General features: G+C 38.6%; 1 protein-coding gene across 9 annotated transcripts in view; it reads left to right on the top strand.

Moving 5' to 3' along the window:
* Window positions 1–16,540, top strand: part of GRM7 (glutamate metabotropic receptor 7) — an 823,590-nt gene that overhangs the window by 493,762 nt on the left and 313,288 nt on the right. For all 9 annotated transcript variants that reach the window (XR_011994328.1, XR_011994329.1, XM_072720358.1 and 6 more), the window contains exon 5: window positions 8,148–8,288. Coding sequence is in view for 7 of the 9 variants with exons in the window: in XM_072720358.1 (XP_072576459.1) it covers window positions 8,148–8,288 (141 nt within the window). In the remaining 2 variants the exon portion in view is untranslated. The remainder of the gene's footprint in view (window positions 1–8,147; window positions 8,289–16,540) is intronic.

Raw genomic sequence — 16,540 nt, 5'->3', positions numbered from 1 at the left:
AGCTTGATTACATAGAAGGGTATAGCTGTTCTTTAATAGGTAGTCTTTGTTGTTGTTATTCTTTTAATTCTGGTCTTCTCTTCTGCTACATCTTTTAAGTGATTATTGTTTGTGTATATGACAATATATTTCTCTGCATTAATCTTTTTATAGAGTGCGGGGCAGAGGGAGAGGAGGAGAATCTTAAGCAGTCTCCATGCCCCACACAAAGCTTGAGGTGGGGCTCCAACTCACAGTCCTGAGAACATGACCTGAGCCAAAATCAAGAGTTGGATGCTTAACTGACTGAGCCACTCAGGCACACTCTGTGTTAATTTTAAATCCTGCTTCTTTCCTAACTTCCCTCTGTTCTTAGTAGCTTTTTCATGTATACATTCTTAAGGGCCTGAGATACTCAAGAGATTATATATGTTGCAGCAAAGGTGTATTGAAGTAAGGGGAAATGCATTTCCTGGGGGTAGAAACTTCAGTGTCAACCATGACGACATGCATCTTACAAATGCAAAAGAGGCCCAGTTGAAGCTATCAGAGGTGGTGGGGAAATACTGAGCTGGAGAATGCAGGCTACCTGAAGGGAATAGCCATTCTTCAGTATGCTATTGTGCCATGTGAGAATGGGGTCTGTGTTAAAGGATCTTCTGACTTTACAAGTGAAGCCAAAAATTTGAACTTACAAGTGAAATCTTCTGATTTTTAAATTAGTTTTAAAATACTCTTGGGAAAAAAAATAAAATGAAATACTCTTAGGAGAAATAGAAAGGACAAGTCCATAGGTTAAATGTGTTCTACAAGACATGAGTTTGCAACATCTGAGAACCAAATATTGTCATTCAGGTCAGAGAGAAGCCGTAGAAAGGTATCAACCAATAATACTTTTTACTTATCATGAGTGCGTTAGTTTATCAAAGGTTCCATAAAATTGACCACAAATTTAGTGGCTTAAAAACAATAGAACTTGATAATCTTACAATTCTGGAGTCCAGGTGTCTAAAGTGAAGATGTCAGCAGGAAGCTGCTTCTGAAAGCTCTTGGGAAGGATGTTTCCTGCCTCTTCCTTCTTCAGGTGGTTCCAGGTGTTCCTTGGCTTGTGGCTCTGTTACTCTAGTCTGTGTCTGCATCTACTCAGGTCCTCCCCCATGGCTCCTGCTCCCTTTGTCTCTTATAAGGATACTTGTCATTGGATTTAGGGCCCATACAGACAATACAGGGTGATCTCGTTCAGAATTTAATTTAATTCCATTTGCTATATAATTTCTTGTTATGTATTATCAAAATCTTTTTCAAATAAGGCCAAGTTCAGGGGGTTGGGATATGGACATATCTTTTTGAGGACCATAATTTAACCCACTGTGAGTTACATCATAGACATAGAAAAAGGGGGTAAAACAAATAAACAAATAAAATTTTGTGCTCAAAATTTTTTCAGATTTACCCTCTTGGTAGCAGACAATGTGAGTTCCCCTGGTTCTTACTCTATTCTGTTCTTGCCTCTCCTCTGCTTATACCTAGTCCCCTCTCCTCTCCTCTCCTCTCCTCTCCTCTCCTCTCCTCTCCTCTCCTCTCCTCTCCTCTCCTCTCCTCTCCTCCCCTCCCCTCCCCTCTTCTCTTCTCTTCTCTTCTCTTCTCTTCTCTTCTCTTCTCTTCTTCTCTCCCCCTCCTCTCCTTCTCACTGTCATTCTTTCTCATTTTCTGTCTTTTTATTCATTGATTCATATATTTATTCTGTTAGCATCACATCTCTATGATGTGCCAGGGCCTCTGTGCTTCTAAATCATTAACCCATCCTTCCTTAGTGGAATGTAGAATGTAGGTGGCTCAGGAGGAGCTAAGAGCCTCTCCATTAGGGCTGGTAGAAGGAGGCCTTCGGTGCTCCCTGCCATTTAGGCTGACAGTGATCTTCTAACCCGCAATGCATGACTTGTGTGGTTAAAGCAGCAATCAGGGCTACTTACTGGTCACTCTCTTATGCTGCATGAAGCCACATTAGTATCTGTCAGCATCCCTTCACCCTGGCTGAACAGGCAGCTGTGTCCTCTAACCCCCTCTTGACACTCTGATAGCTTTCCTCTCATGCCACACACTTGTGAGAGCTTCTTCCTCCTCAGCTGGAAAGGTCACCTCCCAAACATCCTGCCCTGGATGAATTATGTGTCTATTGATTTGCACACTCTTGTCTCCGCCACATACTTCAGGGGGCATTTGAGGGCAGCACCCCAGTTAAAGAAGGAAGAACCGTATAAATGTGGTTGTAATGCCAGCTAAAACCCTGCTTATTATTTCCATGTTGTTTTAAGTTTACTTCCAAGGTTATGTGAATTTTGTTCAACATGTACCCAGTGAGACATTTGCCATACAATCACCTGTAGATTAATTTCTGAAATTAAAATAATCTGTTCAACAAAAGGAATAATTTAATACTAAGAATTTCATCAGCTCTACATACAAGAATGACCTTTCTCTTTTAACATAATTCTTATTCTGTTTTCTGTCAGATGAAATCTTGGTCTTGGTGCCTTTGGGTTAAATTTTAAAACTCTGATAATTTAACCAATATAAAGGCATGTGTGTCCAGATCACTTTTTTCTGAACTCCTATAAGAATAGGAATAAAGTCTCAATTCACTGAAATACACCTATACATGCCTGTATACATATATTATTAGATGCGAATTATTCTACATTCTGCTTTTACCCTTGATCCTGTTGTACCTTGGTGATTAATTGCACATCTTGTATTAAATACCTTATTCCTTAAAACAACAACAACAACCAGTTAGGGCTCCTGGGTGGCTCAGTCGATTGTGCATCTAACTTTTGATCTAGACTCAGGTCTTGATTTCAGGGTTGTGAGTTCAGGCCCCATGTTGGGATCCACACTGGGTGTGGAGCCTACTTAAAAAAAAAAAAAAAAGGTAAAATCACTAGGCTACAGAAACTTTAATGACAGATAAAGAGTGTCAGGTTAGTGCCTGCAGCTAGATGGAAAGTTTTGGACCACCCCATAGCAGAAACTCCTTATCTATTAATAAAGCAGAGGTATGGGGCACCTGAGTGGCTCAGTGGTTGAGTGTCTGCCTTTGGCTCAGGTCATGATCCCAGGATCCTGGGATTGAGTCCCATATGAGACTCCCTGCAGGAACCTGCTTCTCCCTCTGCTTATGTCTCTGCCTCTCTCTCTGTGTCTCTCATGAATAAATAAATAGAATCTTTAAAAAAAATTTGTTTTACTCTTCCACCTATTGAAGTGTCCAGTTGCCTAGTGAAATTGATGTTTGATGTACTAGTTTGGTGATAGAACATTTGTTAGAGAGAAGAGGTGGGGTAATAAGCGGACCACAGCAATGCACTATAGTCAAGGTTCTCAACCTTTGGAATATGAGAATCTCCTGGGAAACTTAAGGGGAAAACAATAGGGCTAATCTGCCTCCATGATCTGTTTTCTTCATCAGCTCTCTAATGACTGTGATTCCCACCACAGTGTGTGAATCACTGCTCGATGTATGGGCCTGAAAACCAGGGTCTCAAAGCAGGCTGATTTGGGTCCAAATTTCTTTCTCAGCCTTAGTTTTTAACTCAAAAGTGTTGGTATGATTAGTACCTACTTCTTAGGATTTATGTGACACTCATTGAGAAAATGGATCTGTTATCTTTGTAATTGTAACTATTAGTGCATTTTTTTTGTATGACCAAATGGAAATCTCACAAAGATTTTGACATCTGCTCACAAGAATATCTTATTTATACATTTATTCATTCATTAACATTACCATTTATGCCATTGGTTTATTAGAATGCTAGGAGAAAGTATAGATTATGTATACATAGGAGATGCTCAGTGACTTCAATATTCTTAAGACAAAGCACATGCTATTCCATCTGAATAAATGCCCGGTGTCTTTACTTCCCCCACTTCCAGTTAAAACCTGTTTTTTCCTTTTCTCATCTGTCTTTACTCCCTCCGGGAAGCCCTCTCTGGCACTCTAAGACAGTTCTTTCTCTTTGTGTGCTCCCTAAACATTAGGTATCCTTTCTCCATAGAAACCATTACAGGTAGGCGATCCCCCGGGTGGTGCAGTGGTTTGGCACCTGCCTTTGGCCCAGGGCGTGATCCTGGAGACCTGGGATCGAATCCCACATCGGGCTCCAGTCCATGGAGCCTGCTTCTCCCTGTGCCTATGTCTCTGCCTCTCTCTCTCTCTCTGTGACTATCATTAAATAAATAAATAAATAAATAAATAAATAAATAAATAAATAAATAAGTAAATAAATAAATAAATAAATAAATAAATAAATAAAAGAAACCATTACAGGTATAATTTTATATTTATTTAAATGATACTTGCCAAAATCTATCTTCTTCACCAGGCTACCTATCAATCTGATGAGGGGCCATCTGTTTTAACCCAAGATTAGTGAGTATAGAGAATAGTGCCTGTCACAGGGTAAGTGCTCAAGAAATATTTAATAGATGAATGTGGTTATTTTACAACTAACAGTATTTTACTTCATCAGATACAATGATGAGTACTTACAAATAATGGCTCATTTAATCCTTCTAACAACATTAAGGTAGATATCAATATTAATCCTCTTTTACAGATGAGGAAACTGAGACACAAAATAGCTGAGTAATCTGCTCAAAGTTATATAGAAAATGCGAATGTTGGAGTCAGCCCCAGACAATGTCTGATGTCTGTGTTCACCAGTACACTATGTGGCTTCCTTACTGACAGGAAGGAAGTACAGCTCTCAACAAACTGTTGAGGTGTTCAGGAAACCACTCAAAAGCAAATATATGCTGCATTACTACTTGACTAAGAGTTTTGAGTTTTCCCCTCAGGGTCCGTGGACCTTCAGTGGAGGAAGTGAAGACACAGGGCTATTTCAGGTTACCTTCTCAGCAACATTAATAAAACACAGCAACTAGATTAAAATACCAGGCTGGAGAGCCCAGAGTGATTACAGGGCATACAGGTGAGAAACAGCTTTGGAGGCTGCAAAGAGGCCCAGAGCAGCAATGCTCAGGAGTACACAGACAAGCAAGCACATCAGGAAAATTCACTGGCAAGTTCTGCAGCACGTTCTATCTTCCCGGGCCATCTACAGGCAATAGGATGGGAAGGCAAAGCTCCTGCCATACTGAGCCAGGTACCAAGTAAATGTCTCAACTATAGAAGCAAAGCAAAGGTCCTCTCATCTGAACCAAGGCATAAATTTGAGGCTGAGAGGGTGATAATACTGAGATCTTACAAATCGGGCTGAAATTGCTCAAGTCCCACCTATTGAAATTTAGAATTTGTTCTAGAATCCTGCTTCTCAGGTATGGACAGTAGAGTATCACGTGTTAAAATGCGAGATTCACCCTGGAGCCCTGCTTCTTAAAGTAGAAGCAGCATGATCATCACCTGGGGTTTGTTAAAAAAATGTGGCATATTTGGCCCTACCCCAGACCTCAGAATCTGCCTCTTAGGAGATACTCAGGAAATTCATATATATATATATATATATAATATATATATATATATATATATATATGCACTTGGGAAGCAAGAGCCATTCCGGCTTATAGGTGAAGGTAGCCACCAGGCCCACAGGGAGGAGGATGAGGAGGCCACTAAGCACCAGCTATATATATGAGTGAAAAGGACAGGGTGGTGGTTCACAGATCCTGCTCCTTTTCTGCTTTTTGCTGTAGTGCATACAGCCTTCCCAGTGCCTGCTTACTTTCTCAAAATCTGTTTGTTCTCATTTAGAATGGAAGAAAATTCTGACTGCGGCTTTCCTTGTTTTCTTCTCTTTTAAATGTTCCACGGTCACCTACCTACATGCTAGCACAAACTAATCCTTCCTTCCTCACCAGGCTTTTGCATTTCCAGCAGATACAGGATGGAGAGAAGTGTTTTGAAGTGATAGACATTTTTCAATAATGAGATTTTCTTTAAAGATATTTTCTTCTGAGCTGGGGCATGTATATATCCTTGCTACAATTTGAGCCATTTTGGTAGTTCCTATTCTGAGGAGGTTTGGAATTCAGACCTGTGGCATGTGGCAGAAGAGTTTACTTCTGAAACTTCGACTGTTCTGTTGAGGGCACTTCTTCCTGAAGGGTATGTTGTTTGGGGTGTTGGGCAGAGAGAGGCTCAAGGTGCTGTGATAAAGGAGTGTTTCAGTTGTCTGGCCACTTTAAAAATTACCTCAAATGTTACTGGCTTCATAAACAACCACCGCTGAGTGACTCAAGCTGGTCTCCGCTAAGTGGTTCACCTGCAGTCTGCTGGAAGGCTGCAGTGTCCAAAGAAATTTTGCAGAAACTGACTGGGCTTTTTCCACATGATCTGCCATCCTCCTGTCAGTCATCTGAGAGCATGGCAGCTGGATTACAAGAAAGAGAATTCCACAAAAACAAGCCACAGTGAGCCCAGCGCTTCTCAGCCTCTGCATGTATCACTGCTGTCAATACCCCACGGAGAAGGGCACGGTTCATAAAGCGGGATATGGGTATAAAGCCCTGTAAGCATGGTCTAATCAGGGACCATTGTCACAATCTATCACTGTTGATTAATTTGTGTTTTGGGGGGGCCAGATGGGAGGGGAGAACATGAGGCAAAATGGTGAAGAGAGAAAGCTCATCACCAGTCACCATGTTTGGGTGTACGTATATACATAACTGAATGCATACATTTAGTGTTCATGGAAACATGGGGGACTCATCCATATTTCCCCCCCAGAAGGTTCCTTTGCTTAGGAATATTATGTTATGCATACTCGAGCCAGATTACTTTCAAATCCATTAAGGTAGTCATATAAAAGGACAATTGGCCCACATGTAGTGACAAAAGCCTGGAAAATCACCTAAAAGATGCCAAATACTTCTATTTTCCCTAAAACATTGTGTAATGCCTTGTGCTTTATGTTTCTTTTTCTTTTTACTCTATCTCATTTACTTATTTCATATTTTCCATTTATAGTAGGTTTAATATATGTCGGGCCATGAATTTAGTATTGGCCACTTAGTGATGAATAGAGCTAACCTGATATGGCCTTCTCATGAAATTTAGAGTCTGCAGCTATTTTTTATGGCCTTAAAATGAGGGGAAAACTGGGTAATTTAAATAATGTGAAACCAAGTCCATCTCCTATTGTGGTTAACCCTGAACTCTGTAAGTTTCCAGCATCTTTTCACACCCTCAAGGTGCTGTGAGGGAAGGGGAAGGAGGTAGTGCTGACTTCATTTCTGCAGAAAGATGAAAGGAAGATGAGGGAAATGTGCACTTGCTCATGTTCCCCTGACTTAGGGAGATGAGTGAAGCTAGGCCTCAGGCCCAGCCTCATGTTACTGACTCCTGTCTGATTCTCCTAAGACCTTGTCACTCCATTGGAACCTTGAAGCCTGCACTTCTGAATACATAGCAAGGGATTTCCTGGAGACTTGGCCTCTTGAGTTTCTCATCCATGCACTCAGGGAGCAGCAGTGAGCTTTATGTTAGACTCTGATTTACTTGTGGCTGTTTCAGAAACTTCCATTTTGATTAGAATATCAATTACAAAATAGGATGTCCTAAATGAAAGGGAGGTGTTAAAATGATATTCACAGGTCAGTAGCTCGCATAGAAATACAGAATCGGCCTAAGGGTTGACTTTGAGCATGCTTCTATTTCATTGAGCCTCTATTTCCTCAATGGCACAGTAGGAATGATAGAGGTTGCTGTATAGGTTGTTGAGATGAATAAAAGAATCTGCATGAAGCACAGAATCTTATCCATAGTAAGCACCAAAATGATCAATTATTATCTTGAGGAGGAGAAGGAAGACACTTTGTCCCTGGTCTAGCATCACTAGAGATGCAAGACATGTTGTGATCATCATGTCATCTCTAAGGTCATTGTGACTATGTCATTTATAGGTCACATCTTTGCCTGACAGATTGAAATAGGGATTTAGCTATAGGATAGCACTAGAATATTTTTTTCTTTCTTTCTTTTTCTTTTTCTTTTCTTTTTTTTTTTTTTTTTTTTTTTTTTTTTTTTTGATGCCACAAAAGAGCATCTAGTCTACTAAAATAAAGAAAACCCAGTCACTGGTATTTTTATTTCTAAACATTCCAGCAATGCCCCACAAGCAATGACCTTTTCATTTAACTCTGTTTAGGGTTTGATGCCTATTTTACATCCCGCACACTTGAAAACAACAGAAGAAATGTATGGTTTGCCGAATACTGGGAGGAAAACTTCAACTGCAAGTTGACGATTAGTGGGTCAAAGAAGGAAGACACAGATCGCAAATGCACAGGTAATTTCGTTCTAGTTGTCCTTCTCCTGTTACTCTACGTGGCCAGCATTGAAATGTCTGCATAGCTGACAGAAGGAAGCTTGGCTGGAGACAAATTGAAAAAGTAAATTGAATTTTACTAGATTGTTCAGAAAATGGAACAGGAGCATAAGTCTTACAGGACAAGAGAGGAACGGACAAAATTGTATTCTTTTCTGCCTGTCCATCTATCAGTAATTGACATTTTCATTGATTCTTGGAATTCAAAAGGGTCATGTTGCTTTGAATGCTCTCAGTGATAAATATTAGTTCATGTTTTAGCTAGGAGTATGAATTCATTTTCACATAGACAAAAATCTGGCAAATCCCCTATCAGCACCAGATTTGACTGTTTTCATGGACCATACCATCTATTTGATTAAAGAAACAAAATACTTGGGTTTAGAGTAATGAGAATTCCAGTGGATTTCCATAACATGCAAGTTAATGAGTCATCTGCTATTTAAAATATGCTTAAAAATACTTAAGGGGCACTTGGCTGGCTCAGTCATTAGAGCATGTGACTCTTGATATCAGGGTCATGAGTTGGAGTTAGAGTTTACTTAAAAAAATATGTAGGCAGCCATGTAGGTAAACTTGCATAATTATTACAAATTAAAAGACATGTGTAAGCCAATGCATATATATGTGCATATATGAAGTAGTCAGAAGACAAAATTAAACATTCACTGGTGTATTTACAAATATTTATTGAGCAACTCCTTCCTTTTCAGAACAATTCTAGGTACCATGATCTGATGGTAAGCAAGCCAGGTCAAAACCCAGCTTTCATGCGGCTCAGTGGGGGAAAATTGACATTATTTTTGTGATCTCTCGATGAATACATAATTATAAACTGTTATAAGTGTCCTGAGGGATATATACATATATAACCAAGAAATTTCACTTATATTGGAGGCAGAACTGTCTCAAAAGACCTCCATGAGGAGCAAGTAGGCATTGGCTAGTTTGTAAGGGAGAGAAGGACAGACAGCAGAATTTCTCATGGAAGAATAACATGGCAAAGGGCTTATAGCAGGAGCAATTATGGTACCTCTGAGGATATAAAAAACAAAACTACCTGACTGAAGTACAGTGGCTAGGATGAATGTGTGAGCTGAGGCTACTAGTGTAGAGATGTGGACAGGGAATAAGCTGTATGGGTACATATGTGGAATTTGGTCTTTACCCTAAGCATACTGGAACCAGGACTGGGGGTGGTGGTGGTGATGGTGGTAGTTCTAGAAGCATGTGATGTGTTCTACTATCATATTACCTAGCCCTAGATTATATAGCAGTACCCAACTTCATACTACAGTAGTCTTTATCATTTGTAGTGATGACCTTGAAATACCACAGAACCCTAAAATATTATTCTGAATGATCCAGAAGAGGCACTCATGTCAGATATACTGATACATAGTATATCTTTGCAGTGTGGATCTTTAAATATTGGTCATCCAGATACACTAGATTGACCCATTCGACAAACACTTATTACTGAGTAATACATGCAAACCATGGTCCTAAAAACATCACAAATGGTATAAAGATGCTTAAGTTTAAGGCTTTTTCTCAAGGTGTTTTTGTGAATGAGAAATAAGCTAGGAACAGAGCTATGAGTAAAAGTAATGATACAAAATTGATGTTACATGATTAGGTAAATAACTCAGTACATTACAATACCAGAGAACTCTATTCTCTATGACATGGTATATAGCAGCAGTGTTTTCAAGGATGTGATGTTTATAATATTGAAAGGAGGGATGAAAAAAAGTTATTTCAATGTTGACTAGGCCTGGGTGAAACAAAGTTCTCAAGAGGAAACTGAAAAAAATTAGTTTGACAGCTGGATAATTTGTCTATATGACAAGGAACATCCAGGTATACTAGAAGTATCTATATGATTGATGACAACAGTTTTTTGGTTCCTTCTGACATTTTGTGTTTTGTAGAGTCTAGAAGCTGGAATGGGTTGTCTTGTGGCCATTAGGATTGTCCTAAGACAAAGCCCCACCCTTTTAACATTTTAACACCTTGGTTTTATCTGTAGTTGCATTTTCATGCTGATCATCATGAATTGGGGTTCATAAAAAATCAAGTTCATTATCCAAATCATTATCTTTCAAAAATATACAAAGGGTTTTTTTTTCATATCCCACTCCTTCCATGTGAAAAATCTGTAATCATATTTACTAAATTATCTGTGACCCAAAATCATTTAAACATTGCCTCTTCCCTCTTTCCTTCCTTAACACTTTCACAGTTGTAAGATGTGCCATACTGAGTGGAGATAAATAATATTACTATGATTGTGTCTCTTATTCCTGTTACTGGGTTTGAGTACATGAACGGTCATATATTTGTTTCTTGTATTGCCATTTCCCAAATCCAATTAAACGTATATTCTGATGTGGAAGTATTCACAAAATGCTATTTTAAAGACTGTGACCCTTAAGAACAGTTGACCTCTGAACAACATGGATTGGAATTGGTCCACTTAGATCAATTGTTTTTGATAAATTTAGCACTATAAATGTATTATCTCATGATTTTCTTAAGATTTTTCTTTAGCTTACTTTATTAGAATACAGTGAATAATACCTATAACATATAAAATATGTTAATTGTGTTATTGGTAAGACCCCCTTTCAACAGTAGACAGTAAAATTATGGGGAGTCAAAAGTTACAGGTGGATTTTTGACTATGAGGAGATTGGCAACCCTGACCCCTCCCCCACCACATTGTTCAAGAGTCAACTATGTGCTTCAACTTGGAAGTGGAATAATCAGAGAAAAAGCATGCTGAGATTTGGTAGATTAGAGTGAAGGAAAAGATAGAAGTTACAGAATGAATTGTATTGATAAGAATTCTTGAAACCATGGTGAGAAATTAAGTTTTAATAATGGAAAAGAATGGATGGGAAGAGGAAAGTGTTGATGGGCTTAAGGATATAGATGATAAACAGGAAAGATGCTTTGGTAACCGGGTTTATTTTTAAGATTTTATTTATTTATTCATGAGACACAGAGAGGCAAATATGTAGGCAGAGGGAGAAGCAGGCTCCATGCAGGGAGCCCGATGTGGGACTCAATCCCGGGACTGTGAGATCACACCCTGAGCCAAAGACAGAAGCTTAACCGCTGAGCCAACCAGGCATCCCAAGTAACCAGGTATTGAAACATAAAAAAAACGGTCGCATTGGAAAGAAATTTCCAGATGAGGAATCAGGCTAAGTCTGGCATTACAAACAGCAAGTCTGGCTCTAGACAGCATAGATAGTGGATATTCTGAAGACTGCAGAGAGCCTCCCACCTTACAAATCTCTCTCTGACTGGGCTTTGCTAAAGAAATAAGAAAGTCTTAAAACTCCTAGGATTTGGGCATAAAATAAAATGCCAACTTGTTTTTCTATATTTTTTACATAACCTTTTTAGCCATAATGAGGTATTTATTATATATTAGCTCCAAGTAGACGACTGATAAGTCAATCACCTGGCCAGACAGGTGCTTTGAAGATGAGGTGTGGGTCCCATACTATTTAGAGAGAGCAAATTTCTGCAGTTAGGGAATAGCAGTGAGTTCTGAGAAGCTAAGGTAGTAAAAGGTCATAGAAGGAAGAATAACTGATGAAAAACATGATATATTATTAAACTATGTATACTTCATAATTTAGCTTGGAGCTTGATCTGCCTGAATTCTTATAGAAACTTACCTGAACAACCAGGCAATTCTTATTCATATAAATTACCCATAGCATTTAAACGCATGTGTTCATCTCCTTCTAAACAAGGAAAGCTGCCATAGCCTTTAGCATTTTTTTAAATTTATTTATGATAGTCACAGAGAGAGAGAGAGAGAGGCAGGCAGAGACATAGGCAGAGGGAGAAGCAGGCTCCATGCACCGGGAGCCTGACGTGGGATTCGATCCCAGGTCTCCAGGATCGCGCCCTGGGCCAAAGGCAGGCGCTAAACCGCTGCACCACCCAGGGATCCCCAGTCTTTAGCATTTTAAGAACATCCAACTTTGCTTGATACCCAATTCCTAGTTCTTTTAACCTTTAGAGCTAGTCATTCTTTATCCTACCTTCCCTGGTGTTTCACCAATTTTCACTGATACAGCCTAAGACTTGCCGTTGACTCATCCTGTTCATGGGTTATCTTGACTGCCATCCCCCAAGAGGACATGTAGTTAAGTTCTTTGGTGGTTTAAGTTTTTTTTTTCTTTTTTTTTTTAAAAGATTTTATTTATTATTCATGAGAGACACAGAGAGAGGGTCAGAGACACAGGAAGAGGGAGAAGCAGGCTCCATGCAGAGAGCCCGAGGTGGAACTCGATCCTGGGACTCCAGCATCAGGCCCTGGGCCAAAGGCGGTGCTAAACTGCTGAGCCACCCAGGGATCCCCTGTTTAAGTTTTCATAGAAAACACAAACTCTGACAGATACTATACTGTATCATAATAGACCTACATTTTGTCAGGGACATAGTGGTACTTATATACACAATAAAGTAAGTTCTTCTAGATACTTCCAGAATAAAGTAAATTCTAGATACATTACAAAATAAAGTAAGTTCCTCTTGATACTTCTAAAAGTATACTTCCAGACTATTTGTTGTTTGGGGGCAGAAAGATCAGAAGTGATTTTCTTTTTTGTGCTTCCCTGCTCCCATCCCACTGGCTAAATATGTTTAGTTTATTCCTAATGTTTACTAGTATATTGTTGACACAAGGACCAGTTGCGAATATGATCTTTTTGGGAATGACACATTTTTAGGGCAGTACCAAGGTTAAGGAAAGAAGGAAAAGTACACAGGTGGTGATATCCCTGAAAAAGGCATTTGAGGCCATCTTGGAGTCCAGAAAATCACTCTACCAAAATGTTTAAGAAACCAGTTTTTGGCATGAAAGAGGCCTGGGTTTGTGTTTTAGAGCTATCCCTGAATGCTCCTGTGAGAGACCGGACTTTATTTAACATTTCAAAGCCTTTTCTCATCTTTGAAATGGGAGTAATAAGTCTTTCCACTTTAAGTTTTTGTTGGGATTGTATTAGATAACTTACAGAGGATCTAAAATGACACTGGCGCATTAAAGCTCAGTAATGGTGGGATGCCTGGGTGGCTCGGTTGGTTAAGTGCCTGCCTTCTCCCTTTGGTGTGCTCTCTCTCAAACAAATAAATAAAATCTTTAAAATAATAAATAGTAATGGAGCAATCACCTGCTGTTTGGAGCTGAATGCAGTTGCCCGTGAGGGTTTCATGAAGATCCTATTGTCACATGTTTGTGCTATAGAAAATCAGGGTATATATCAAATTCTAACAGGAAAATAAAGCTATGAAATTGAGTAGGCATAAAGTATGGACAGGAGCTTTTCATTGGAGTATACATTGCACAGTGATAATGAGGCATCAAAAATTATAGACAGCATGCAACTTCATGCTATGATGGAATATGAAACTCAAGGCTTAAAGAATTTCAGTGCCAAGATGTAGAGTATGTATCCAAGCACCCATGAGCCTTGGACTTGACTGACATCTCATGTGCCAACTCTTGTACAATTTATCTCTGACATGCTGTATCTTTATGTGGTTGGTAGCATCCCTAAGGTCTTTGCTCTCAAACCCATCTTTTAAACTTCGAAGGATGTTCTGAAAATCTAAATGTGCTTGCCTCTTGCAGCTCATAAAAATTACCACTCTGTCATATCTTACGACTTACACAGAACATTTGTCTAACTAACATTACTCTTCCGCCAAATGCCATTTTGTGGATACTGATTCATCAGAGTTACCTCTTCACTGAACAGAAGGAACTCAGTATTTAGAAATCTATCATCCCATGAAGGGACAATTTGACTTTCAAAGATATGTTTTCCTTTTGAGATGACAGAGGATGAATAAATTGATGACTTTTTTAAAAATAAAAACAAAATAAAACATTGTTTTCTGTTGCTAGTGCTTGCAAGTCACACAATAAGCAAATTTGATTTTTATTTGAGTCCTTAATCAATCAGTGTGTACTGTGGAAAGAAATCAGAGGCTTAAGAGCATACTCTGGTAAATGTTCACATTTTGGGGGAATCCTTAAACTGTCTTTTTCTTTTCGCCTCACTTCTCAAAGCTAATAGTTTAAGTAAAGGTCACTTTAGGGTGGAGCCGAAAAAGTCTTTTAAGAAACGCTGTTAATGAATAAACCAAAAAATAGTAAAATATAAAATAAAATAAAATAAAATAAATAAAATAAAATAAAATAAAAATAAAAAAAATTAAAAAAAATGAATAAACCATGTATTTCTCAAGTTTTCATTCATTTCACATAGAACCCAGGCCCAGGCCCATTGGAGCCTATATAATTTAACAAGTCTATCAAAACAAAGGAAGAACACTTAAGTCAAGTGCTTTGAGAATATATGTGCAAAAAGCATTTATGACTGTACTAATTAATTTTCCTGCCATTTTACTTTATTCTGAATTGACATTTAATTGTTATATAGATATTCTGTTGCAGCACCTAATTTACTCAGCATGATTGAGGAATCCACATCAAAATGTTACAGATAATGTCTGACCCTTTGGTACTCTGACTTTTTGAAGTCCTTTTGATGAGAAGCAATGTAAAATACCATTTTCATACCTTTGTGCTTTTTTAAATACAAATTCAAGGCTGATTCATTGTGATTTAGCCTGCATGTAGCAACCACTATGGAATTCTGTGTTAATATGTTCTTTGTTAAAATTTTTATTCTGACTTACCTCTAGAAATCAAAATATCGGTTTGTGGTTTCTCTTGCTACCATCACCCTTATGTCTGCCCCTACCTCCTTTCTAAATGGCTGGTTTCTGTCTATATGGGAAGTGGAACCATATCAGTTAAAACAATATTTTTTAATTCATTAAAAAATAATAGTAAGTAAGTATTAAATTTCTCAGAATCATCACAGAAAGGCTAGGGTATTACTGTTTTTGCCCTGGTTGTGAATGGACAAGTCCTTGTGTTTTTTTATTTTTTGGAAGACCTTCTGCAGCAATCATCAGGAAACCTTGAAAAAGGTTTATTACTTACAAGACCTTGAGATTACACACCTGGGGCCACCTAGCGGGGTGGTGGGTAAAAAAAGAAAACATGCTCATAGCCTTGTGGTTCTATTTTAATTGAGAGCCAAGGTGGGGCTCTGGTTTCACCTGCTTATTCTTGGTGAGATTGAAAACACAGTAGTGGGAATTTAAAAGTGCAGAAAGAGAAAAGGGAAGTGGCCCAAATTGTCCATTATTGACATCTATCAAGATCTAAAATAAAGGGCTCTCACTGGGGAAAGGTCCACAGAACTCTTTATGTGTTCCTATGGCTGGCAATATGTTAAAAGATAGCCCTCTCCATAAAGGATGCCTCTGCAATCAAAGCTTAAGGTAGGTACTTGCATTACAAAAACAAAAACAAAAAACTATTAGGGCTTATACTACAATCTACCCTATGATGCCAAGGGATCAAAGTCAATGAAAAGGAAATTAACTTCCTGAGTAGCTGATAAGCTGAAAGTCAGGGATAGAGTACATTGTAACCCAGAGGGGTACACACTCAAGTAGGATTATTGTAGCAAAACCTTCAATAATTACAGAGCAAGAGTCTGAAATCCAATATGTAACCATTGTCCTCAAACAGGAAAGGTCAGCCATGAAAATAGGTCCATGATCTCAGGGGCCCACCCTGATAGTTTGAAGGATTTGAGTAATACTGGGAAATGTTTTATCACCTTGGGCCACCTGGTATAAGTAGGTTTGAACCTGTCCTGAGTTAGTAGATGTTTCTATAAATCAACACATGAGTTTCTTAGTCCTAAAAATAGGTCAATTCAATTAAAGGAGGGAACAATGCAGTTGGGTTACCCACATCAAGCATATATGATTTAATAAGCAGCATTTCTATGAAAACAAAAGAAAAAAGTGACAGTTAAGAATTGGGTATACCAGAACTCTAGTTTTTGAGTTCTGAATGCACTTAGTTGAGAAAATTTCATAGATGTCAGGCTCAAAGCAACTTTAGATGGAGTGAGGGCACACAGTGGCAGTCTGATAGATTTTGCCAATTTGTGGTTTGTATGTCTCCACTGATTTTTCTAAGTGGCTCATGTGATACCATGTGTGAAGACTGTTCATATATGAGCTATTGTGATTGCTCTGAAGCTGGTTATCAGATTGTTCCACTTCAGTTTTAGTTCTCAACGATTCCAAGTCAG

The sequence above is a fragment of the Vulpes vulpes genome, chromosome 9 (genome assembly GCF_048418805.1).
Source record: "Vulpes vulpes isolate BD-2025 chromosome 9, VulVul3, whole genome shotgun sequence".
Taxonomy (NCBI): Eukaryota; Metazoa; Chordata; class Mammalia; order Carnivora; family Canidae; genus Vulpes; species Vulpes vulpes.
This window is presented reverse-complemented; position numbering and strand designations above follow the sequence as displayed.